Source organism: Cornus florida, unplaced genomic scaffold (assembly GCF_030987335.1).
Source record: "Cornus florida cultivar Cherokee Brave unplaced genomic scaffold, ASM3098733v1 CherokeeBrave_3.0.0_Hap2_Chr10, whole genome shotgun sequence".
Taxonomy (NCBI): Eukaryota; Viridiplantae; Streptophyta; class Magnoliopsida; order Cornales; family Cornaceae; genus Cornus; species Cornus florida.
This window is the reverse complement of record NW_026775580.1, coordinates 9,853,787-9,881,410: the sequence shown is the minus strand read 5'-3', so window position 1 is coordinate 9,881,410 and position 27,624 is coordinate 9,853,787. Positions and strand designations below refer to the sequence as shown.

Below are 27,624 nucleotides of genomic sequence, written 5' to 3'. Positions count from 1 at the left end.
CTCATGTAATGTGTATCTAAATACATTGGAAGTATTCATTTTACATGTATGATATGGGGCCAAGGGTCATTAACTTGAAAGGTTACAAGTATGTTTTCTTTAAAACTCAAGTATTGCCATTGTAGCTTATTTACGAGAAATTGAGGCTTAGTATACCAAAACTTGTAAATGTATTGTAATGAGGCTATAGGCCATTGTAGCATATCTATTTTATCATATTACATACACTTGCATGCTCACTTTGGCAAACCATACCCTTCTTGATGAAACAAAAACTTAAGGTTGCATTTTTTTGAGTTCTTACCCTATTCTGTTCCAGGGGCATTTCGGGTATTTTAAAATGTGTTTTTTTCATTTTTGCCTGCGTTGCTAAATGATTTGGGGGGGGAGGGGGGGCTTCTTTTTTGTGTTTTTCCAAAAAATATCATCTTGGCCCTCAAAATTCCAATTTTTTTCCGAAAAACCCCTGTTGCCAGTTTTCTTTGCTGAACCTTCTGTTTTTGCTTCCTAACCGGTTAGAAGGGGTCTTATAACCGGTTAGATAAGCGTGGGTAGTGTTGTGGTCTTCATTTTTGGCCTCCTAACCGGGTAGGAAGGCTTGGTAACCTGTTAGATGACCTAGGGTTGACCATTTTGACTTTTTTGCCCTTTTTCTTCCATTAGCCGTATCTTCCTCATCCGAACTACGAATCAAGTGATTTTTGAGTCTAAGTTCATTAATTTTTCGTTGTCTTTCCAATGGTATTCTTGGCAGTACCCACTTTTACCTTGGAAATGACCATTTTTCCCCTAGGTTCCTTTTTTGTTCGTTTTCGAAACGTCACTTTCCTATTTGTTCTCTTTGGATTACGTGACCTCATTAAGGGTCACGTTGGTATCTTAGAGACGCATTGTGTCTCTAGAGACTTCATTTCACCTGTTACTTCCGCATTTAGGATCCGTTATCGGGTCTCAATAACTCCAACTTTGATGTTTGTGGGTATCATTTCTGGAAACCCTCACGAGACTTCACTTGTCCACTATGGGTAACCTAGGGGTTCAAAAGGCTTATTGAATATGCTAAATACAACCATGATCCCTACAAAAATGGCATTATCTTTTTATTGTTTTATTCATCTTAGCTGTATAGTTATTTTATTTTATTTCCTTCTTTGTTCATTGCTAATGGACTAGCAATATTTAAGTTTGGGGGTGTGTTAAGTGCTGAAATATGCACATTTCAACCCTAATCTTGAGTATAATAGAACATTATTCTATCTTTATTTTCCCGCTTTAGTCTTATTTTATGTTTTTTCCCTTTTCAGATGCATAAGGTTGAAATGAGCTAACTCAGATGTTTTAGAGCCTTGAGAAGGTCAACCAAAGTCTTGGTGGGAAGGTGGAGCAAAAAGGAGGCTAAAGCTATAAAATTTCCTCTTGGATCGATCGAACCAAGTCATGATATATCACACATGATCTATCCCACTTAAGAAGTATTAACACATTTCAAACAAGTGTGGGGAGAAGACTACCCCAAGTATGCAAATTTCAACCCTTTCAAAGCTATTGTCAGCATCTCAACACCATGCAAGCAAAATATAATCCCCACACATTAAGCAAGTCAATCATACAAATCGAAATCAATTCTAGCATCCTTTTTTAATGAACTAGCATAAAAATATATTGCTATCTTAGCAAAATCAATGTAAAGATCACAAACCGGCCTCAAACTAACATACATCTCAAATATCAATCATTAAGACATTAAATGAACCTTTTATTCAATCAAACAATATATATATTTTTTTGTTTCTTCTTTTCTTTTCTTTTTCTTTTTTTCAATGGGATTAAAGATAAGAGTATGGTGCAATGTAAAGATCTCTTAAGCTCTCTAGAAGATTTGTGTAACAAAGCCAAGGACTCCCAAACCAGACGACTTTAGGAAATTAGGTGTAAAGACACCCCTAAAAACTTAAAAGATCAAATCAACTAGGTTACAAATCAAAACAACTCTCACTTTTCATTTCCCGACTTCTCATTTTTTTACGCGAGAATTCAATGCTTAATGAGGCACAAATCCCGATTACTCAGTAAAAAAGTTCTTATTTCAATTTGGCCCTTCACTTTTTGACACGAGAATTTAATGTTTAATGAGGCACAAATCCCGGTTACTTGGTGAAAAAGGTTTGTTATTTAGCGTGCAAGGTCATTTTGTCAAGAATGATGAGTTTTTTAAAGTCTACTATCTCAAATGGGATATAACCAAAACAATAACAACTAAGCATATACCCCACAAATTGAATGCTAGTGGGCGCCTGTGCAAATGTAGTATTCTAGAATCAATTCTCAAAGCATTTTCAACAAGCAAGATGATGTGGATCATTAAAGCAAGCATGATATCAAAATTTTAAAATTTTACCCCTATGCTTCAAAAGATCAAAATCATAGCCATCTATAGACCGAAAATGAATCTAAAATCTCACATAACATATCATATTTTGAATTTTGAGATGAATGAAAAATGTCCACCTTACCCCCAAACTTAAACCGCACATTGTCCTCAATGTGCAATGAGAATAATAGAAAAGAGGAAAAGAGTATACCAGTGTAGCAATGACGAGCTGAAACAGGGATGTAAAGATCCAAACTGGGTGGTAGTACCCCCCCCCCCCCCCCCCCCCCAAACTTGGGATCAACTATGGTCCTAGAAAGATACACTGAGACAAACCACATTAAAATAATAAATGGGATAGGGTAGGTGTGAAATGTGCATGCAAAAGCATGTGAGACAGAGATAGAGATAGGGATAGAAAAAAGGTTATGAGAAGAGATAAAGGAATCTCTCAAATGGTCACTACAATGTACCTGATACCGGAATCAACATTATATATATAGAGAATATGCACAGACATCCCAAAATATCCAAAAATATCAGTACAGTACATCACAAGTGAAAAAATTCAACAGACTGGCCGCAAAAATATCAAAATGTTATGAGAGATAGAATCATGGCAAAGAGGATGATGGTTGCGTGGAGCGAGAACTCCGGAGCTGTTTGGACAAATCTGCCATCGTAGTCCACAACTCGGTACCCAAAGTAGTAATGCCCCGAACCTCTCCGCATAAACTGGTCATGTCCTTCTGAAGCATGATCACATAGTCCTAGAGAGTAATCACATGGTCCTAGAGACCGGTAATATTCCCCTGAAGGGATTGATAGTGCTCCTGTGTCATGAAAAACGGGGCCGCTGGATCAGGAATGACTAGGTCATCCTTCTGATCCTACATCTGTGTGTCAGTGTCAAAATGGTGCTCATCTTGGCCGTTGCATGCCAGAGAATGAGATGCTGTTGGAGGGTCATGAATTGGGTTTGCGGGATCTGCTAAGACTACCAATAGAGCTGGTGGAGCGACCTTCACAAGAGTGTTGAAGCTCTTGGTCCAATCCTTCCACTGATAATGGCAGGATCCCTCCTCTATCATCTCGCCTGGAGCGAAGGGGCAGTGCTGATTTATCAGAATCTGTGTGATCAGGTGTGAGAAAGGCAAGAACTTCGACCTCTGGGGTTGGACCTTTGAAATGTACTCATCATAGATCTTAAGCATCACGCCCCACATGATAACATGCAATGAGAACTAGTGGCCTGTGTGAATAGAATATAGTGCTGCCAAGAAGTCTGCTCTCCACTACACTTTATATTCAGCCATGTAAACATTTCGGTGAAGAGCAATATTGTGACACCCCCTGATTTCGGAACATGAGTTGATCAAGTTCGCGTATAAAACCAGGGGATATCAAAACAATTAAAGTATTTAAACAAGCACATAGTACAAAGATGAATATAAATAAATAGATAAACCACTGAAAAAAACTAATAAATAAATATTACTTAATGATTCTCCAACAATTACAACTCGAGAATCCCGTAACTCAAGGACCCCTTAACCAAACTCCATTATCCAGAAATTCATCACTACATATTGAAGTAATAATATCCTATTTTGAAATAAAATAGAAATAATGGATAAGTCTTCCAGTTGCGATCCCCAACCTTGAGACTTGAAACTTCTAATAACCTGTAAAATAAATCGTGGGTTAAACCCTACGAGCAAGTTCACTCTACCAGACCTCTGAAAACCAATAAGTAGATTATCTCTTATCAAAACCAAATCTAATAAAGTTTTAACTTTAATAAAGCACGATGTACATGTCTATATATAATTATATATACTATACTAATCACATCCATTAATAGGTTTATTAAATTTTTATACCTATTAAATAAATATTAAAATAATAATCATTCCTAGACCAACTACCATTTATTTAAAAAGAAACTCTTTTAACCTTAATCACATCCTAGCCAGTTATTTAATCATTTAAACAATAAATTATAATAAAAAGAATATTATATTTAATCCTAAACCCGATAATTATTTTAATTATTTAAATCACATATCCTAAATTCTAAGTTTTGACAAATCGTCCATGTCTCCACCAGTATTATTTTATTAATATGCATAAAATAATACACTAACCTGTAAGTACTAGATTATTCTAATTTAAGAATATCTAATCATAATCCAACCTATACATACAATAACTATAGATGATATTTTAATCATCTAACACACAGTAATATAATTACACTTTGGCAAATCAACCATGCCATTATAAATATATTTATATATATATTGACAACTCAACCATGCCTCCTTAAGTATATATATTTATACTTTTAATTAGCATCTCATCCATGCTTCCTATGTATGTGTTTTATTCATACAAATATTTAGGCCATATATTTAAGCCTTTGGCAACTCATTCATGCCTACAATTCAACCATGTACCAACTTTAAACTTCACGATGAACTAAATTACACATAAACATCTCATGCATTTCATGAACATAACATTACTTTAATAACCAGCCTATCCAGATATACCAAATCAGAATAATTTATATTAATCATCTTAAATGATATAAATATACATACACATATATTATATAATATATAAATATGTATAATACCATTCATAATAATCTTTGATTATTTAAATCATATATACATACATATATATCAATATATATATATATATATATATATATGCACATCCCTCCATCCTTATCCTAAACAATTAAACCATATATTAACATATAAAACATAATTATATATATATATATACTTCATTCCATATCAATATATTAATTTAATTATATTTACGTAATTTAAATGTTACTACATCTCGTCAGAAATAGTTTCCCATAAATACTCTATCTCGGTAAATAATTTTTCGACACCGTTTTACTAAAACATAAATATCTCCTAGTATGATGGGAATCTGATAATGAAATTGGTACATTGGAAAGAGGACAAAAAATCCTTGAATTTGAGCTCAAGAATGACCCAATTTCGATTTAAAATGATTAAGTTATGACCGTTTAAATTTCGAGTAACAAAACAGGAATAATAATAGGTTGAGCCCAATGGTTACTGAGAGCTTGACCACACAGGATTATTTCTCCTCCATCAATGCTTCAGATCTGCGGGCGCACCAACTCCCATGGTCTACGCTACACCAAATCAATCCATCGTTGACCAAACCACTTGTATGGCCTAGATGTACATGCGTACCAACCCTCCATGCTCCGTGATGCACCGGATCAATCCACTCACTTTTGAATAATTTAATGGACTAGATCAACATGTGTACCACCTTACCATGCGCCGCACCACACTAAACCCTTTGCTGATCATCATTCTTATTTAATGGTTCTAAACTAGGTGCACCAAAAGTACTATACAGTGAGTCACACTGGACCCTGTGCTCACGCCAATTCCCTGAAATCCTCCACTGTATACATAAAGCAATATATATATATATATAATTTTCTAAACAAATATAAAAAATTAAATCTAATAAATTCCTAAAAATTATAAAAAAAAATACCAGAAAATTCTAGAGAATTACAGAAAATTCTCAAAAATTCTATAAACCCTAAATAACCTTCTTGGGTCATAGATCTACCTATATATTGATTTTAAAATATACATACAATACCTATATATATCAATTAAATTCAAATAATCCAAAAATTAAATATAATAATTTATAATTTTAATTATTCTGATCTAAATATTATTTTAAACAAATAAATTTAATCTAAATATTGATACTCAAGGTGAAATCCTTATGAGTTCTAAGAAGAAAGTTAGAGAAGAACTCGCCTGAAGGTTTTGAAATGAAATCGACGCTTCAAGCTTTGATTGTCTCTTCCAATCCAAACGTCCTCCTTCTCGGATCCAGTCTCCTCATTGTCAACCCTTCTTCTTCCTCTCTTTTGCCTCCCTTATTTTTCTAACGTGTAAACTTTTAATCCTAAAGCCTTATGTGTATATTTATACACATTAAAATCCAAATCCTATTCCAACTAGGACTATGAATTAAAATAATAATCTTTAAATAATTTATATCTATAAACATTTATTATATTATATTATATTATATTATATATATATACCTTTCATAATTAACCCATTGGTTAATTAAATCATATATACCTATATATATCAATAAATATATATCTGTATATATATCTTTCTATAACAATTATTAATTAATTATATTTATATATAATTATATATATATTTATAATTAATATAAAAATGACCATTTAAATAATTAAATAACCATGGGCCTTTATTAATTAACCCAATAAGGCTTCATACAATCCCAAGACCACATATTTTGGTCCAACTTCCCTTAAGCTTAAATCCAATTAATTTAAATGAACCAAATAATTAAATAAACACTTAAATAAATAAAAAAAAAAAAACTAAAAATTAATTACACTAAACACATAAATAAAGCAATAAATTACAATCAAGTCACACTATACTAATAAAATCAACACGCCAATAATTCAATCAATAACTAAGCATATACACAACAATTGTCATATCAATAATTCATGAAATATAAATAAAATAAAATAATTAATCTAAGTACTCAATAAAACAAATCAATTAAAAATTAAAATAAACGCAATTAATTCAAATTAAATCAAATAAATCATTTTAAAATAAAATAAAAGTAATTAATTCCAATTAATAAATCCTTTAAAATATCGGGGTATTACAAATATCGATAAACCACATACTCGGGGGCAAGTCCCTGCAGTTGGCATATGTAGTGGAAACTGTGTTCTCACCGTTCAGAGCCAAAGCCATGTCAGCGTCTGACGGTTTCTGAAGAACGGGGAAGTTTACCCCTGCTGGAGGCAATTAGGGGCAAGCTAACTCTAAAGTTTGAATTGTGATGGTAATAGGATAGCCATCTATAGAAGTGATCAACTCGACCAGGTTGGTCGGATTTGGCCGGAGGTTCTGGTAGAAAATACGCACAAGCCTCTGATAGACAACGGTTGCCACGAGGGCAAGAATATGGTTGATATGCAGCCAGTAAATCTCATCATAATACCACTTGGTCTCCTCGGATGTAGAGAAATCATCCTCAAAGAATATGGTCTCGTGCTCTACTGCGAGATTAGAATACTTCCTCCACACCCTGTCTTTGATGATAGCCTAACTTGGAGAATGAGGCTGGGGAGCTGGAGCGAGAGTAGATGAAGATGAGGCTACCTCCTCGGGAGAAGGTGACTGGTCTAATAGAAGAGCAACCTTGTGCCTAACTCTCCGCTCATACTGCCTGTTGGCAGTTGTCTTACGACGAACCATAGCCTGCAAAATTGTTAACACTTGTATTCTAAGTCAGTAACAGGAATTGATATGGAATACAAAGAATTGAAGTACAAAATGAATGCAATATGCATGTTTGTCAAATACAGATAGGCAAAGCAGCATGAAATATTGCACAAAGCATGTATCGCAACAAATAAATCACATGAATGCTAATAATGCAAGTCTAGATACAATTCCTAACTTAGAAATTTCTGACAAAATAGCATGCATTGCATATAACCTAGGCAAAGTAAAGACGCCATGATAGAAACAAGTACGGTATAATACTAATGTGGAAAACATAGACATTGGACATAAATGATATAGCATGGAACACGAGGCAATATAGGGGACATGCATAGCAAAACTGGCCTGCTCGATCGATCATGAACTATGTGTGATCGATCATGTTAGATCGATCATGCCCTTGGTTCGATCGATTATGTGTGATCGATCATAACCTTAGATGGTTCGACCGAACTGACTGTAAATCCAAAAAGAGCTTGATCCGTGACGTGGACGACACGGGGCTCGGATATGTGGTCACTTAAAGGCACGTGACCCCCTATACACCTCAAAATAGCACAAAAATTGTCACTTTTAGGCCCCTGAGCCCCTTTCTTATTTCAGAAAATCGAAAACGATAGAAACATGCTTTGAATCGAAAAATGGAAAGATACGAGGTGGATATATAACCTAATCTAACATGCTATATACAAAAACAAAGAAAAATAAAGCAAAAATAAAAGAAAAACAAACTTGGAAGTCGCACCAACCTTAAACCAAGGAGAGAAGTGGAGAGAAGAGAAGACGGCGAGATTCTAAGCTCGAGAAGCTTGAATCCACTAGATGAAGGCTTGTAATTGAGTGGAGTAGAGAGAGAAAGCTTCGCAAGAGCCTAGGAATGCTTGGCTGGCTAGAAAAAATGGCCAAAGTGGGCGTTGGAAAGCTTTTATAAAACTGTTCCGGGCGCTTGTGATCGATCACGCCTTTGGTTTGATTGATCCAAGAAAGGGTGTGATCTGTGAAGGTGAAACGACGACCTATTTTTGAAAATTTTTTAAAATTTGAAAAGTTTTTTTGAATAAAAGAAAATGAAAAATGAAAAGTCAAAGGGTCAAAACTAAGTCCGATCATGGAGCATGCTTTTGAAGTTTTCAAAAATTTTCTGAGTGTTGGAATCCTCGATTGATCCAACCCATGGTTCGATCGATACAACAGGCATTAAATTGCCTCATTTTGAAATATTGGAAGTGCAGAAAATCCATGCCAAGACCCAATAAATTAATACTCGGATTAGACTAGAAAATGCAGAATGAGGTGGAGAATGTACACGAAAACTTAGGGTTCGAAAACCCTAAAATGACTATGACTACGTACTCTATCTGCTTTTCCAGCTTCAACGAGACACGGTCCCTCACATTATGTTTCTGATATCACCTTTTATTTATATTTTATATCGTGCGACTGAAAAGAACCCTACAACTAATTAAGCTAGGTTTTTTTTCCTTTCATGTATGTTTTACTATAAAGATTATATATATATTCTTTATCTGTAACGGTTTGGTGGTCTAGAAGACTTCGGATTGAGCAAAGATTAATTTTATTATATCAATCCATTCATTCATTAATTATGGTTATTTTTCTAGCTTAACCCTTTGGCTTTAATTCACAACTATAGATTCTGTTCTTTGGCTCAGACGTGTGCATTTTTTACCAGGTCCTCTATATATCCCAAATTAAGCAAGGTCAAACTTTGTTATCAACCAAGGTTTCTGTTACATTTTGGCACGACAAACAGCCAAAAGCTACCATGCATAAAAACGAAAGTTTACCAAAAGTTTATATATATATATATATATAGATCCATTACTCGCATTGTTGTCGTTGTTATTATTGTAACAATGTAACTGATATGCTATATGTAAATAAAATATATTCTCTTTTTTGGCTCTAATAGCCGGCTTGGGTTTAATTTATGTTGTTCCATATTATATGTAATTAGTAATGTATGTTTCTCCTGAGATAGTCATGAAAAGTTCTCCATCGGCATCCTTGAAAAGTTCTGGGACGGACCTAAAACACGCTTTCACTAGCATATATACATATATATATATATATATATATATATATATTTTATCTATCCCATTTTGAGTGAGAGTTAGTATTATACCAGAGCTTTCCTTTGATCATCAGTTGCAGCTGTACATGGCTCCTAGTTCTGCAGACCGATCGTTGGAGGAAACACCGACATGGGCTGTGGCCGTGGTTTGTGCTGTTTTTGTGATCATTTCTATACTAATAGAACATGGAATTCATTCTCTTGGAAAGGTACTTCCTAGTGTGTGTGTGTGTTTAGGGCACTAATTAGCTTAATTTGGCTTCAAATTAATTTAACTTTAGTTTAGATTTTCACTTAATTCCTTCCTTTTGGTTATGGCAGTGGTTTCAGAAACGTCAGAACAAAGCAATGATCGAAGCCTTGGAGAAAATTAAAGCTGGTTAGATCGATGTGGATCATTATTATTATTATTATTTGATCTTATGTTATATATTTATTATGTTGATAAGTTGATAACTACTCTAGACTCTAGTGTACTTATATATATATATATATATATATATATATATGACGAAAGATATTTATTTTATTTGATAATAATTGTTATATATTATGATTAATTTTGCAGAGCTGATGTTATTGGGTTTCATATCTCTACTGCTTACTGTGGGGACGAAATATATAACGAAGATATGCATCACTCGCAAACTTGGAGACACCATGCTTCCATGTAGGAAGAACAAGACAAAGAATGGAGACTATGGTGATGGTGACGGTGACTATGACGGTGATAAAGGAGATGGCCGGAGAAGATTACTGCTTTCATATGCTGAAGATATTGTATTGCGTCGAGTTTTGGCAGCTGCTAACTATAAGGACTATTGTGCTAGCAAGGTAGGCAAGCTAATCCTTTTCCATATACTACAATCTTTGTTATGCTGTCAAATATTAGGGGTATCATCTCTAATAAAGTAGTGTGCTCACAAACAAAAATGAAAAAAATGTTCGTCTGTATAGAGGAACTATGCCCGCTACACGCTAATAGAATAACATGTATCCATTTCGAAATTAAAATATAATAGGAAAAAATACTTAATGTAGTATTTATTTTTGACTGTTTTTCTTTTTATATATTTTTTAATTTAATAATGAGTATGTATAATTCCATCATATCACATCAGTAATGAGAGAGGAAAAAGTTCTTTTTATTGATGAGGAGATAAGTATTATTTTAAAAAATATATATTTTATTTTGAATGTTTATAAATTTATAGAGTTAACAAGAGTACTCAACCATGTCATGAGTAGTTTTCCCTCTTTAACATTTTGCATGAGGTATATATTGAGTTAAAAAAAATAATGTCTGGTGCATGATCTCTAATATTTTTGCTACAAACACTCTTCATGCATAAAATACAATACTACTGAAAAAAATATAGCACAATATTGGTCTCCGCACAATGACAGAATAATTTGTATCCATTTTAAAATTAAAATATAAAAGAAAAAATTAATGCTTTTTTATTTTTATTTTTTTAATTTGAAAATCGACATCTATTATTCTATCATTGTGTCATATAGCAATGATGAGTAGGCTGAGTGAAGAGACAAGTATTCTTATACTCGTAATTGTGTGGAAACATATAGGGCAAGGTATCACTAATATCATATTCAGGGGTTCACCAGTTGCACATATTTATATTCGTCCTCGCCGTATTTCACGTCCTCTACAGCGTCATTATCATGGCTCTCGGGCAAGCCAAAGTAAGTTCTAATGTCTTTACTCTTATATTTTATTTTCCCTTACTGCTCACGCAATACAATAATTCTACCCTTGTGACGATCATATCAAAGGACAGTCCCTGAATGTGACATATACATGTATATATACACTCCTATTATATTATTTATAATAGTCCATAAATGTAATAGAGTAGTGAGGTCTTTGGTTTTCAAAAGTTTGGCCGAAATATTCAGCAATCGTTTCATACTTGAAGTGGGACCCAAATGAGGGTTCTGATGGCTTCCAAGGACCATTAATTTTCCTATAGAATATCTCGGTTCCAAAATAATTGTCTTGTTTTAAAACTACTACAATAATTTTTAAAATGAATATTTTATTTTGAACGAGAGAAAGTATATTGCAAATATAATTGTTTCTATATTTAATTATATATTATATATTTTATTATATACTAGGGAGTATAATCAAGGACCAACTAGCTCCTCTTTCTCTCTCTACATTCATGTATATATATATTTGCTTTGGTATTGTAATTTTTTTTTTATTTAATATAAAATATCGCTCTAAAATTCTCTATTTCTAAAGTTCTCGCTTAAGCCCAATGTTGTTTGATCACTCAAGTCAACGCTTAATTGATTCAAGATTAAGCGCATATCCAATTAAATACGTTTGATAATACTGTTTGAATATAACTGAAATTTTTTAATTACTACTTAAAAAATTCAACACTTAAAATTCAGTTTTTATAATTTTCAATTTTATCAAACAGCCAACTCTTTCATATATAGACATATACATATATATTTATTTATTTAGTTTAATGTATGTAATTTTTAAAAAATTTACAAAATGTCCCTATAAAATTTTCCTTTTCTAAATTTTGTCTAACCCTTTCTTTCTTTTCTCTTTTACTTTTTCAGGTTTCTTTGTTCCCTTCAAAAATTTGCTTCACTTTCTTCAATAAAACCCTAAATTTCCTCTTTAAAATTCTTTCATTTTTTTTCTTTCTTTCTTTCTTTCTTCTTCAGTTTTTTTTTTTTTTTTTCTTCTTAATTTTTTTATTTTATTATTATTACACTCATATATGGATGGTTTTTGTGGAATAAAAATTTTCTGAATCACATCCTATGGCTCACCCAATATCTACTCTAATCTCATTGCATGCCCACAAATCATCAGCAATGTTGATTCAACCTGATGAGTTTTGTTTTTGGATGTTTCATCAGATGAAGAAATGGAAGTCTTGGGAACTGGAAACCACTTCGTTGGAGTACCAATTCACTAATGGTGATTCTTGTTCTGTTCAAAGACATTAATTATTATTAATAATTTTATAAATAGTTATTTGTTTTTATAAAAAAAATATAGCTTTGGGCCTAGGTAAGTATTCATTTTACATAATTAACCTGAAAACACAAATCCAGCCACTGCTCAAAATATCTAAATGGGCTTTCATTTTCTTCTTTCAGATCCTGCAAGGTTCAGATTTACTCATCAAACTTCTTTCGTGAGGCGCCATGGTGGACTTTCCCGAACACCTGGAATCAGATGGATTGTAAGATTAAGGAAAAAAAAAAAAAAAAATACTATATTATTTGGTCATTTAACTAACGTTGCGTTCGAATCACTGAATCAATCAGTGCTTGAAATTAGATTCGAATTAGGAGAATTTTGTAAGGCTGTGATTGGCAGTTAGGAAATTGAAACTTTAAAATTGAAATTGGTGAAATTAGAGAAAAGCTATTTAGAAAATTGAACTAAATTTTTTTTTAATTCCACCAATTTCAATTCAAATTCCAAGTCGCCAAACACAACCTAATTTCATTTCCAATTCTAATATGCTAATTCAGACCAATGCAACATGAGAAATGTGTTAAATTAACATGAGAAGCTTGAATAGAGTGTTGCACATTATTCTTGTTACATTCTCGCTTATATGCTAGGAAGCATGGATCCACGAATTGGTATCCAATATGTATACAAGAGTGACATATCTGTATTGTATACGTATTGGATATTATTACACTTTATATACTCATAGATACATTTCTGATACTTCTTAAACGTATTTATAATTTTTTAATATATATATTTTTAATTTTTAATACGTAACCGATACTTCTCAAATACTTCGATTGTATATCTAATACTTCTCAGATACTTCATTACACATATTTAACAAGTTTTGAACAATCAAATATAACTTTTTCAACAATAATAACGTAATATAATTGTTAAGAAAAGTTCAAAATTTATTAAGTGATGATTAGGGATGCTTGTTTTATAATTTGTGAAACGAATACTTATGTTATATTAATGATTGCATTTAGATATATAATATTACTATAAATTGATAATAAAAAATGTATTTATTATTTTTTTATTTTTTATTTTTTTTGTCGTATGCATATCCTTTTTCTTTTTCTTTTTCTTTTTTTTTTTTTCTTTTTTTTATATTTGTTGTATCACTGTGTCCATATCGTATTGTATCTATACCCCGTATCTGTATCTGTGTCCATACTTCTTAGACTATATGTCAATGAGTAATAGGCTAGCTGATGTAAAATATAAATTTTTTTTTTTTTTTAATTGACGACTTGGTATACTTTTAGAATAATTCATGTTATTAAGAGCCCTCTCATGACAAGTGTTAAGTTCTCTCTAGGGATGTCAGAATCAGGACGAGGCACTCCTTTTCCAAATGCGTCCCACATATATTATTTTTTTCTCAAACCCGATTCGGGGTGCCCTGCATCTAAGTCAGGCAGGTTTGGGGCACCCCGATATACATATTTTTTAAGAAAAATAATTCAAACTTTAACAAATTAATATTGTTAAAATTTAATATAACCATAAGAAATTAAGAAAAAAATAAAAATTATAGCTAGCAAAATAATATTTATTAACTAGGAAAAAATAAAAATAATATTTACTTATATATTTATAATTAATCGAGATGAGTTCGGAGCTTTGCAGGTTTTATATTCTTTTTTCAAAATTGCCCATAACTTGATTAGGATGGTCCCAACCCGTCCCAATAGGGGCGGCCCGGTGAGCGGGTTAAATTAACATTCCTAATTCTTTTTATTAACCACTGAATTGAGAGATTTATTTATAGATTAATTTGACTGTTTAAGCATTTAAAAAACATACGGACTCAATCCAATAATTAATAAATAAAGAATTCATAACTCTTGTTATGAGAACTTCATCCTCTTAGAAAGGACTCGAGCATTGTTCTTATTTTATATTACGTCATCTATACTTGTTCATTTACTAATATTAAATATTATATAGGTGGCATTTTTCAGGCAATTCTTTGGTTCAATAACCAGGGTGGATTACTTGGCTATGCGCCATGGATTTATTAATGTAAGTTGCATTCTTCAATATTTTAGTCCGTAATTTATAACAAGTAGTTGTTTAGAACAAATTTAATTTATTTTTCCTTCTCTCTTTCATTCTTTTGGTTAGATCTTTAAGTCTACAAAATCATTTTCCTTCTAAATAATCATAATAAGATCGAATCACAGTTGTCAATGATGAAAGTAGTTTATGTTCTTAATTGGTATATTATTTCGTGTCATCTTAATTGAGGCCAACCAATTAAATGCAGGCTCATTTAGCGCCAAATAGCAAGTTCGACTTTCATAAATACATTAAGAGATCCATGGAAGACGACTTCAAGGTGGTGGTGGGTATAAGGTCTCTCTCTCTCTCCACTTGAAGTTTGAAGATATATAGTGTTACTCAATGCCAGTATAGATGAAAGAATAATGTTTTAGGATTTGGAAGTCAGACAAATCTAATTTATTTACGGTACAAATCTGCATAATATAGTATTATTATGTTCATTAATTTATGCAAATGTGTCTAACTTTCGAACTATCTATGCTAATTATAATTATTTGTGTCAGTAAGGACTAATGACATTATCATTATATTCACTAATCTTTACTCATATAAAATTTAGTCGATGCCACTCTATGTGAAAACAGAGGCTGTTAACTATACTTATTGATTCTACAGTATCCCACTTTGGTGTTTTGCTGTCCTCTTTCTGCTTCTGAATGTCTACAGTAAGTAATTAACTACCTTTATGTGTATACAATATATATATATATATATATATATATATATATATATATATATATACCAATATTATTCTTTGAGTTAATTGTAATTCTTATAATTTTAATATCCATGCTTTAACAATTAATATATGGTACAGGCTGGTACACGCTCTCCTGGATCTCCTTATTGCCGCTCATGGTACGTAAACATAAACTTTTATACTTGTAATTAAGTAAAAAGTTAAGTGCACAAAACTCATACTCCATACTAAAGGGACAAAAATTACTCCTATTACTCCTTTAGTACTGAAATAATTGAATATTTTGAAAGTTGCGACTCAAAAGTATTTTAGAACGGAGAGAAATTAACAAATGTATATAAATTTTTATAATTTTATAATTTGGATCGGAGTGTCCCTGATTGTCAATTTTGTTTATTTTATTTTTTTTAAATCTCATAATACCCTTAAGATTAAACTTTCTTTTACACCCATTTAACTCTCAGTATAAAAATACAAAATTACCCTTACTCTTACATACTTACCTCACTACTGATGTAAGCAATAAAAAATAAATATAATTAAATATATTATATTATGCAGACAAATATAAATGATTATATATGTATGTATATATATTCACCGCCGTCACAGTTGCACAACCACCTACCTCGCCCTATCTGCCAGCGTATAGTCACACCACCATCACCACCACCAACCAGTATTACAAAAACAAGAAGGTAATCAATGGCTATGATATCAGAATTGGTCCTAATTTAAGCAAATATAATCATGTAATTCTTTCGAGTCAATATGTGATTGTGTGTGTATATATATACACGTGTACTGCTCAGGTGCACACCTAATTGACGATTTGGGGGGGGGGGGGGGGGGGAATTTTACTTTCCAAAGGGAATTTTACTTTCCAAAATCATCCTCTAAAACGAGTTTTAATATGCATGTATATCAGCTCCGCCTTCGCAGGGTAGACAGATTACCAATTTCGCCCCATTTTCTCCGTTAATTAAATTATGGTAAATTAATAGGGGTGGGTCGCTTATTAATAAAATCGAAAGTGAAACATCAAAAAATAAAAATCAGTACCTCATTGAGAGATACAAAAATATTAAACAATGAATATATAAACACCTCTAACATGAAAACGAATATATATATAATCAGGTTTGGGATGAGTTAAACACTAAATCCGCCCCCTTCCCAAACTCATGACGGGTTTTAATTGTTATTACCATATAAATATCTACCCCTACTCTATTTATGGACCCATCAAATTCGTCCCATTAAGGACTGGACGGGACGGATATTTTTGGTGTGGGGGGTTGCTAGAATGGTAACGGGACGGATTAAAATGGATTTTGTTAAATTTTACTTTCGTGTTAAAAAATCATCCGTATCAACTCTTTGTCCTTACTCTGAAACGAGTTTTAATCTGCATGTATATCATCTCCGCCTTCGCGGGGTAGACAGATTACCGACTTCGCCCCATTTTCTCCGTTAATTAAATAATGGTAAATTAATAGAGGTGGGTCGCTTATTAATAAAATCGAAAGTGAAATTTACATCAAAAAATAAAAATCAATACCTCATTAAGAGATACAAAAATATTAAACAATGAATATATAAACACCTCTAACGTGAAAACGAATATATATATAATCGGGTTTGGGATGAGTTAAACACTAAACCCGCCCCCTTCCCAAACTCATGATGGGTTTTAATTGTTATTACCATATATATATCTACCCCTACTCTATTTATGGACCCACCAAATTCGTCCCATTAAGGACTGGACGGGGCAGAAACCTGTTAGGGAGGAGGAAATTGCCAACCCCAATGCATGTAGGAAGACAGAGAAATGGATGGTATTTACTTGGGTCTTTTGGTGATTTCAAGATTTAAAAGTTATTATAAAATAAGGGATAAAGTAATAATATATATATTATAAGGGTACTTTAGTCATTTCATTGTTCAATTACTCTCAAATTATAGATTTATCCTTATTTGCACGAATTGAAAAATGTAAGGGATTTATCCAACAACATGGAATATTTGCTCATTTTATATATGGTGAGAGAGGTTTTTGCAATTAACCTATACGGTGTGTTCGGTTGAATTAAATTAGAATTGGTAGAATTTGAGAAAAATAAGAAAATTGAATCGAAATTTTCTCAATTTCACAAATTCCAATTTCATGCAATCAAATACACCCTCAAGAAAAATGCTATATATTATGATTCGGTACCTATTGATAAATGTGAATATCATTAAAATAAACACATAAAAAAGAGAGATTATATTGTTATTCATTATCAACGAAAAATGTTTGTTGGACGGTTTATTAAAATTTTAAACATATTCCTCATGTAGGAATCGAAAGACTACATGTGAAAATGATAGAAAATGTGAAAATTAATTGATATCAAATTTATTTAACAAAATTAATTTTGAAGGCACTATCTCAAATGAGTAACAAAAACTTCTATAATACCAATTTACCAAAAAAATAAAAAATAAAAAATAAAAAAAATAAAGGAAGAAGGGCCATTTAACAAAGATTAGGGAATGAAGGAACTTATATCTCGCAACCATTTTGGATTTATGACCAGAAAATATACAATATAGACCATATACTTAAAAAGATAATTGGCGGAAGATTTTAGGAATAATGAAAGATATACATGACATTCATAGACTTGGGGAAAACATATAATAGAATAATATAATTTTCGTGGCTTTACAAAGAAAACAAGTCACTATATAATTTATAAATATCTTTTGACATACATAAAATATAAAGTTAGAATAATATTCCTATAAACTTAAGATTTTATACCAAGAAGCAACATTAAGCTTATATATATTTAGGCTGTCTTCGGGAAATTAGAATTTTAGAATTGAAATTAGTAGAATTGAAGAAAATTTTAGTTCAATTTTCTAAGTTATATTTCTCCAATTCCATCAATTTTAATTTTAAAACTCAAATTCTATGAAACAAAATATAGCCTTACAATAATTTTAGGTGAAATAATAAAATATTTGTAAAAATATCACAATGCACTTTGGGAGACTTGAATCTCCATATTTTTATTTTAAAAACCGATAAAATGCCGGCCACAAACCTTGATAATTAAAATAAAATTAGAAATGTGCAGAAATTCTTTAAACACTACCAAAACTTTACAGGCACATTGCAAAAATTCTCTCTCAACTATTCAGTTTTGGTGACGTGTCCCTCCGAGAGGGCAAAATATCCTAATTTATTATAAATCAGAAACTAGTACCAATTTTGTCAACATATCGTTTTAAGACATTTAAAATTACTAAAACAACCTCATAGTTACAAATGCAAAATATCGATATATTTATTTCTCTAAGAAATTGAATCCCCAAAATACCCTCGCTAGGAAAGAAGATTTATAACATCACTTTTGTTACCATTTGCATATATATACCGTTAAAACCAAAGGATTATATAAAAAATAATATCACCATTTTCAATAATCATGATCAATTATACAAAATAATATATATATATATATATATATATATATATATATATCTTATAGTTTATGTGTTTGTTCATGTTTTCAGATACTTCTATTAGTGGGCACCAAACTTGAACTCGTAATAATGGAGTTGGCTCAACAAATCGAAGATCGAACTACAGTTGTTAGAGGAGCGCTAGTGGTTGAACCAAGCAACAGCTTTTTCTGGTTTAATCGGCCCCAGTGGATTCTCCATTTGATACAATTCACCTTGTTCCAGGTCCACTAACAGATGAAATCACAAGAGAAAAGAATATATATATATATATATATATATATGATAACATCAGTTATAATATAAAATATATATATATATAGTAATAACCTTTATTTATAGTTGAATAAATTATGAGAAAAAAGAAAAAAAAATGATAATATCCTTGTTTGGAAAAGATAAATGAGAGAAAGAAAAAAAAAGAATAATAATTAAATTATTATAATAATTCTTGTATAAAATATTATAAGATGGTAATTTTGAGATTATAAAAATACTACTTACTCACTATTCTTTCTCTCCAAATTTTTTATTTTTTTTTGAAGAATATCAATGAGAAAATCTTTTCAAATCATTTCTTTTCTCTTCATTAAAAGTCATCCAAACACCCTTTCCACTATCGTTTTTTTTCTTTTGTCTGTATTATTATTATTATTATTATTATTATTTTTATTTTATTTTTTTTTTTTTTTCAAATCTTCTTTAAATCACTCAATCCAAACAAAACCACTTATCTAGGAAATTTTTTATTTTTTGTCCTAACCTTGGCAAGCCAGTCTTGGGTCTTTTGGTGGGATTGGGCTGAATGCTTGATAGTTGTATTTGGTTTTTGGGTTGCTTCTTTGGACTCAAGGAATGGTTAATATGACAATATATTTATCCGTTTTGTGTGCAGAACGCGTTTCAAATGGCGATATTCTTATGGACATGGGTAAGTATCCAAATTAATTATAAATTTTCCTACATTTGATATTTTTCCTTCTCTTTTTAATATATATATATATATATATATATATATATATATATATATATATATATCTTCTTTTATTCTTTTGGACATGAACAAACATTTCTAAATGCAGTATGAGTTTGGGCTTACTTCGTGCTTCCACGACAATTTGGCTGAAATTTTGGCAAGAGTTTTCCTGGCCGTAGCCCTTCAGTTTGTGTGCAGCTATATCACCTTCCCTCTGTATGCTTTGGTAACACAGGTAAGTTCTTAAATTTATATCAAATGATTTGTGCATTATTTATATAGGTAACAAATACGGAGTAATATATATTTGTATATACATTATTTATTGGTTATAATAAAAGAATAACATGCTGACCCTTTTCTTTCTCTTTCTCTTGAATTCATATAAATATAGGGAAAAAAATATCATAAAAATAAAAGAAAATAATATATATACATATTTATATATGTAATATGAGTATTTGATGTTGAAAGATAGAGATAATATGTGAAATACATGTATTGCATTGAATTGAATGATTACAATATATACAAAGCACCTATATGTATATATAAAATGAATGAAGGGGTAGGTGAGTGTTTTGCTTAAGGTATCTATGTAAGGTAAGTGGATAGGTGAAGGTGGTTATGGTAAACCATAACTCTATTATATATACAATATAATCTAACAGCCTCCCTCAAACCCAAGGTGGGTTATATGAAACCATCTTGAATTTGGAAATAAGATCTCGAAAGCAGTCTAGCGGAAGCAATTTGGTGAAGACATCTTCGTGATTATCATTCTCCGTGATAATCATATCATCAACATAAAGTAAGAGAAGAATGATACCATTGGCGGTACGTCAAATGAACATAGCCGAATCATAGGAGCTAGCAGTGTAGCCAAAGCGAGATATAGTTGAGCTGAACTTGGCAAACAAAGCTCGATGTGCCTATTTGAGGCCATATAGAGCACGCCTGAGTCAACACACCTTATTGGGAAGATGTTGGTAACCTGGAGGAGGCTGCATGTAAACTTCCTCAAATAAATCATCATTGATAAAGGAATTTTTAGCATCCATATAAAAATTCCCCAATAACGGGAAGCAGCCACAAAAATAAGAGTGTGAACAGAGGGAAGGCGTGCAACAGGAGCAAATTTCTCCTTAAAGTCAATGCTATATTCCTATGTGAGCCCTCTAGCAACAAGTTGAGCCTTGTAACATTCAACAGTCTCATTTGAATGAGTCTTGATTTTGTACACCCATTTGCATCCTATAATAGACTTTCTAGGAGACAATCACCTTGATTCCATGTTTGTGTTTTGGTTAATACATCTAACTCCATTTTTATTGCCCGCTGCCACAAAGGGTTAGAAGATGCCTTATAAAAACTGTGAGGTTCATGTAAGGTTACAAGGACACGATAGCAATGAAAATCACTAAGATATGCAGGTGGAGCTCTTACCCGAGTGGAATGATGAAGACTAGAAGTAGATGTATTGTCAGGTACCTCAAATAGGCCAAAAGAATGTGACTCGGTTGAAGGACGATTGACTACTTCTGATGATTTTGAAGGTTGAGAATTAAGAAAAAGATCTGAAGAGAATTAATGGAGGAACAAGAAATGCATTTTCAGAGATATTGAATTTAGACAATGTATAGAACATCATGTGTTTTCATATTACAATAAGATGAGAAACTCTAAGTCATTTAGCGATTAGATCATAACACTTATACCCCTTTTGTGTAATTTCATACCAAAGAAAGCTATACAGTTGAGCATGTGGTTGTAATTTTGTGCATTTATGGGGTTGGATAAGAACAAAGTAGGCATACCCAAAAACTCTAAGATAGTTGTAGTCAGGTGGTTTGCCAAAGAGGTGTTTATATGGTGTTTGGATGTGCAAGAAAGGTAATGGTACACGATTTATGGTGTATACAGTAGTGAGAGTTGTTGGAGAGTTGTTGCCCCCCCCCCCCCCCCCCCCCCCCCTCCTTAAGAAAAGGCAGGAATAGAAGTAGAAAGGGTAAGTGAACAAACTAGGTCTAGAATATGTCGAAGTTTGCACTCAACTTGACCATTATGCTAAGATGTGTTTGGAAAAGATGTGTGAGAAATAGTGTCATAATGTTTGAGTATTTGAAAAAATGCATTTTGTTCATATTCCATAGCATTGTCAAAACGATTTTTTTTTTTTTGGAAAATTGAATTAAAATCATTTTCGCAAAATCGCAATATATGTCAAGTAACTCAGAATGATTTTTTATCAAAAATATCCACGTGAATTGTGAAAAATCATCAAAAAAAATCACAAAAGACCATGAGCCCCCCATGGTAGACAGGAAAAGGTCCCTAGCATCAAAGTGAATAAGGTCAAAAGGAGTAAAAGCACAACACTCACTTGTATTAAAAGCTAATGCAGGTTGTTTGGCTAACTGACATGAAATGCAATCAAAATTTCCAGTTTTAACTTGAACTAACTAGCCCTCAGAGACTAAGGTTTAGACACGAGGCAATGAAGCATGACCTAAGTGAGAGTACCACCATTCAATAGATGGGGAATTCACCTATGTAGATGTAGCAAAAATGGTGGGAGTTGGTAGATGAAGAGATGAGAGTTAGAACAATCGACCAACCTTACTCCCGATCCCAACAATCTGTCCAGTCCGAGGGTTCTGTACAACACAACCATCAAAAGAAAAAGTTATGTTCAAGCCTAGCTCAGTTAATTGACCAATTTATAACAAATTAAGAGAAATGTTTGGTACAAGTTAGACATTAGGAATGGAAAATTGGGAATGAGAAACAGTCCCTGTATGACTAATGGCTTTGTTGGATCCATCGACTGTATGAATAATAGGTGAGTGAGGTATAGGAGTTTGATTGGTGAGAAAAGTTTAGTCAGATGTCATGTAATTACGGCAAGAGGAATTAAAATACCAACATGTATTCTTACCTAGTGTGGTTGAAAAAGAAAAGGAAGATGCACCCTGTATTATAGTCATAACCTGATTGATAAATGCCTCAAGGTCATATGTAGAGTATGCAGATGAGGAAGATGAAGACTTGGTAGGAGTGATAGACACTAGTGCTAGAGCTGGTGATTATAGTGTCAATATCAGTGGTAGTTATAACTGGAGTAGATTAAGTGAATCTAACACGAGTGCGACATTGATCAATGGGATACCCTCGGATCTGAAAAAAATTGTGGTAAAGGGAGTGATAACATCTGTTGTGATGCTCGTTATGATAAAGAGATATTGACTGCGAAGGCATTGATGAAGGAGCAATAGGAGTCTGCAAGTGTGCCTTCCAGTTGTCAAGCTCATTGGGAAGAGTTTGAATAAGATGAAAAATCCCATTTTGTGCCATTCATAAACCTCAAATACAAAAACGGACTGTAAATTTGGAATCAGCGCAAAAAATTGGGCTGGAATGGTGGGTTAAAAAAACATTTCAGTTGTTGATGGCGTGGCACTAACGTGGCATTAATGTTGACATGGCGGAAATCAGACGTGAGAGGGTTGCTGACCGAGCAGTGATGTGGTTATTGACGTCGCAAAAATGATAACACACTGGCTGATATGGCAGCTGACGTGGGTGATGACATGGTAGACAAGCCAATTCGTTGTTGACGTGGCGTTGTTGCTGACGTAGCTGTTGACGGGGATGCTGATTTAGAGAGATTTGTTGATGTAGTGGATCAAAAGGAGAATCCAATGCATGAGGGAGTGTCCTGCCATGTGAGCAGGACTGTTGGCACGTAGGATCGTGTGAGGATGAATGTCGGCACATGGGAGTGCATATCAGAACAAATTTTTTTATAGAGAATTGGGGCAGCGCAAAGACGCGTGTGAGAACTTTTTTTAGGCTATTTTCAGCGTCGCAGTGACGGTACAGGCCTAAACTTTTGCCTAATATGATCAAAATAGTGAAAGGACCTCTAGAATACATATTCTGAATGAAGAATATGTTACAAGACCACCAAAATGGCTTTACCAATGGTCGGGAAAGAAAAAACAAAAACCAAATTTAAGAAGAGAGAAAGAAAGAAAACAAAGATGGGATTTATGAACCTAGCTTTGATATCATGTTGAAAGATATGTATATATATTGATAATCATGGAAACCTTTGCTCCTAATTTAAGAATTCTATGATTCCTTTGAAATAAAAAAAATAAAAAATTCAAAAGGAGAAATTTCTCAATTCTCCTAAAATGGAATGTTACCACAAGTTCAATCTAATTCTTCACAATATATATCAACTTTTAACGCATACCCAAAATGATATTTGCAAATATATATATTTATACTATTATTAAAAGTATAGAGGGAGTAATTGATATTTTATTTTAGTTGGAATAATTTTATTTTAGTTAAAATTAGTTGGTAAGTCCTGCTTCTCCATTCTGTTACTTCTCGCTCTCTATTCTGGTCACTAGCCCACTGTTCTCCAGGTGAATACAATCACTATTCACGATCCGCTGCTCCTTCATTATACATGTGGTCTATTCTATTTATATCCCAAGATGTTTCAAATCATTAATTTATAAATAAAATAATAAATAAATTAACTAATTTTAATTTTAACTAAAATAAAATACCAATTACTAATTTATTTGAGTTTTCAATTTAAATTCCTATTCTGCTCAGATTCCTATTACACTCTCCTATTTTTTTTATTTTTATTTTTATCATTGACTTATAAATAAAATAACTATTTTAATTTTAATTAAAATAAAAAACTAACTAAAATAAAATACCAATTATTGTCACCAACCCATTGTTCTCCACGTGAACACAATCATTCTTCACAATCCACTTCACGTGAAAAGCTCCTAAATTTCATAGTTAATTCTTGTCATTTCTATCGCTTTATTTTGTGTGTGCTAATGTATATATTTGTATCAAATTTAGGAGCTATAATATTTGTTATCAATTTAGAAGCCTTTTTGTTTTATTTTTTAATTGTCTTTTCTCATATGTTAAAAGTATATTACTTTTGCTTTATTTTGTGTATAATATTTGGATCAAATTTAGGAGCTATAATATATGTTATCAATTTAAAAGCAAATTTGGATTATTATTTCCCATATGTTAAAAGTATAAGTTATAGTATTATTATTATTTGGATTAAATTTTTACCCATTAATTATTGCTGCTTATTGAATTTATCATAAATTTAAATTATAATTGTGTGTGAAATTTTCATGGTTAAGGTAGAAATTTCTCATTTGTTCGTATTCTTCGAAATTTTCATGCCCAACATAGAAGATATGTCCCTTGCTTTTTGGCTGCTAACTTGTTCATGTTCATGACTGCCATGAATCATTGGTCAAAATATACCGATAAAATCTTAAATTAAGAATTCTATATAAAAAATTATTTGATACTTAATTTTTTATAATTTATTTTAAAATTTTAAAATGTCATTTATTTTAATAAATAATATGTTTTTATGATATTATTTATATATATTAAATAATTATGCAAAATTATACTTATATATATATATATATTATCCTTTACAATTTATTTTTGCTTTACAGCTATACACACTTCCTCTCATGTGCATCGTAGTGTGTTTTACTAGTATGGGTATATATGTATATGCATAAGTGATTTTTTGTGTAAGAAATTCTCCACACCATCTACATTAGCACATGCATAGTGACAGATAAATATATATATATATATATTATATTCAAGTACATGGATTGGATGGATGCAGATGGGATCACACATGAAGAAAGCGGTATTTGAGGAGCAAACCGCGAAGGCTCTTAGGAAATGGCAGAAGGCTGCCAAGGAGAGAAAGAAGCAGCGAAAAGCAGATGGCAACTCTGGTACTCCTTCTATGGTGATGAGTGGAGAAAACACACCCAGCCAAGGTTCATCACCCATATATTTGCTCCACAAGTACCGTGGCTCTAGCACTGCTCCAGAAAGCGAAAGTGTTCCTAATTCTCCTAGATCTTACCAATCCGATACAGAGCTCTCTGAAATTGAGGCATCCAATCATGGTGGGCAGCAGGATGGGAGTAGACCACCACACAGAAGTGATCAAGACTCCCATAATGTTGATTTTACCTTTGTTAAGCCTTAGCAATTGATTAAATATTTTGATAAGCAAATTAAGTATTGATGATTAATATCTATAAAGTTAATTTTTATAGCTGTAGTTAAATTTAAACAAAGTATTTGTTAATTTTTATAGCTCTAGCTAGTTATTTTTAAGTTTATTGATCAAGGAGTTTAGGCAAGTTGACGGTTGATAATCTGTTGTCGTTCATATTCTAAGACGTACAACTAATAGACAAATGATCCATGGCTTCAGGCGTAGTGGTTCTATCCAGTGCCAAGGCTTCTCTCCGGAAGTGGTTATATAGTTGAGATAGCATGATCTTGTGATTTTTTATTGATCTAAAGGGGTGAATAGGTCTCCTTGCTTATTTTTGCAACTAATTGAATTTTAGATACAATAAAATAATTATAATGATTTTTTTAATGATTTATATATATATATATATATATATATATATATATTTAAAAGCTTGTCTATAAGGTATATGAGAAAGAAAAAATAAAAAGAACTGTAGTACACAACCAATAAATTGTTGAGAAAATTGAAGTTTTAAAACTTTTTAAGGGATTTTCGTACATGGATCTTACTTCATCACATAGAGACAAGTTTTATGTAAAAAATAAGATGATGAATCATTCAATTGTTAGATTGAAAATTTACATCAAAGGTTTAAGTAAACCTTTAAATTTTTCCTTTAAAGTGAATGTTATCACTTATTGTAGATCCTTTAGCAAGATTCTTTCTCCTATGATCTTCTTTTTTTTAGTAGTGATTTTCCCTTTAGGAATCACCCATAAACCTTGATTAATGACCTTAAAGGCAAGGCTTGTGTAGCCTCCTTTAGATGAGAAAAGAAACCCTAAAAATCTAGAGAGAGAAAATATTTTTCTATCTTGCAAAGGTGTAACCTAAAATATACATGAACCCATGTATATATAGGCAAAATAAAAATAAATATTAAAGACGGTATATTTTTCTCAATCTTTAAAATTCACGTGATATCTTAAATCTAACGGGCCAAGTGGACACAATCAGTTCCATAATGAATCGAAAAAATAATAATACATTACATTCATCAATTGCATAATACCAAAATAATAATATTCAGGTAAGGAACCATGACTTTTACGGTCTAAAGATGAATTTACTATGCTAGGGCACATAAATCCTAACATAAATGAGCGTGTTTATAAGTGATATGTTCTTTTTCTCTCCCTAATATATATATATATATATATATATATATATATATATATATATATGTTGTAGCTAGCAAGGATTACAATAATAATTAAACAATTTCTGTACTAACCTTAAAATACTTATAGAGGAAATATGGTTGTTACTGGTGGACAAGAGAGGCAATGTGGGTTCTGAAAGTCTTAAGTATTTGATGAAAGTCTAAGTGCTGGTAAAAAGC

The 27,624-nt window shown here is 31.9% G+C and overlaps 1 protein-coding gene across 1 annotated transcript; it reads left to right on the top strand.

Moving 5' to 3' along the window:
• Positions 1-9,930: 9,930 nt before the first annotated feature.
• On the top strand, positions 9,931-26,225 carry LOC132278671 (MLO protein homolog 1-like). Its single transcript, XM_059780513.1, has 14 exons — positions 9,931-10,053; positions 10,166-10,223; positions 10,413-10,678; positions 11,432-11,548; positions 12,755-12,815; positions 12,998-13,083; positions 14,826-14,900; positions 15,145-15,233; positions 15,558-15,607; positions 15,760-15,800; positions 19,213-19,386; positions 20,057-20,092; positions 20,244-20,372; positions 25,851-26,225. Exons 1-14 carry the CDS (start codon positions 9,931-9,933, stop codon positions 26,223-26,225), a joined length of 1,680 nt encoding a protein of 559 aa, XP_059636496.1.
• Positions 26,226-27,624: the final 1,399 nt, after the last annotated feature.

What these genes read in the sequence shown, in the direction of transcription:
- LOC132278671 (XM_059780513.1), top strand. Translation starts at nt 9,931, where the DNA reads ATGGCTCCTAGTTCTGCAGACCGATCGTTGGAGGAAACACCGACATGG. An exon ending in GGAGTACCAATTCACTAATG is followed by an intron (nt 12,816 to 12,997) that starts GTGATTCTTGTT and finishes TTCTTCTTTCAG; the next exon opens with ATCCTGCAAGGTTCAGATTT. An exon ending in TCTGCTTCTGAATGTCTACA is followed by an intron (nt 15,608 to 15,759) that starts GTAAGTAATTAA and finishes TATATGGTACAG; the next exon opens with GCTGGTACACGCTCTCCTGG.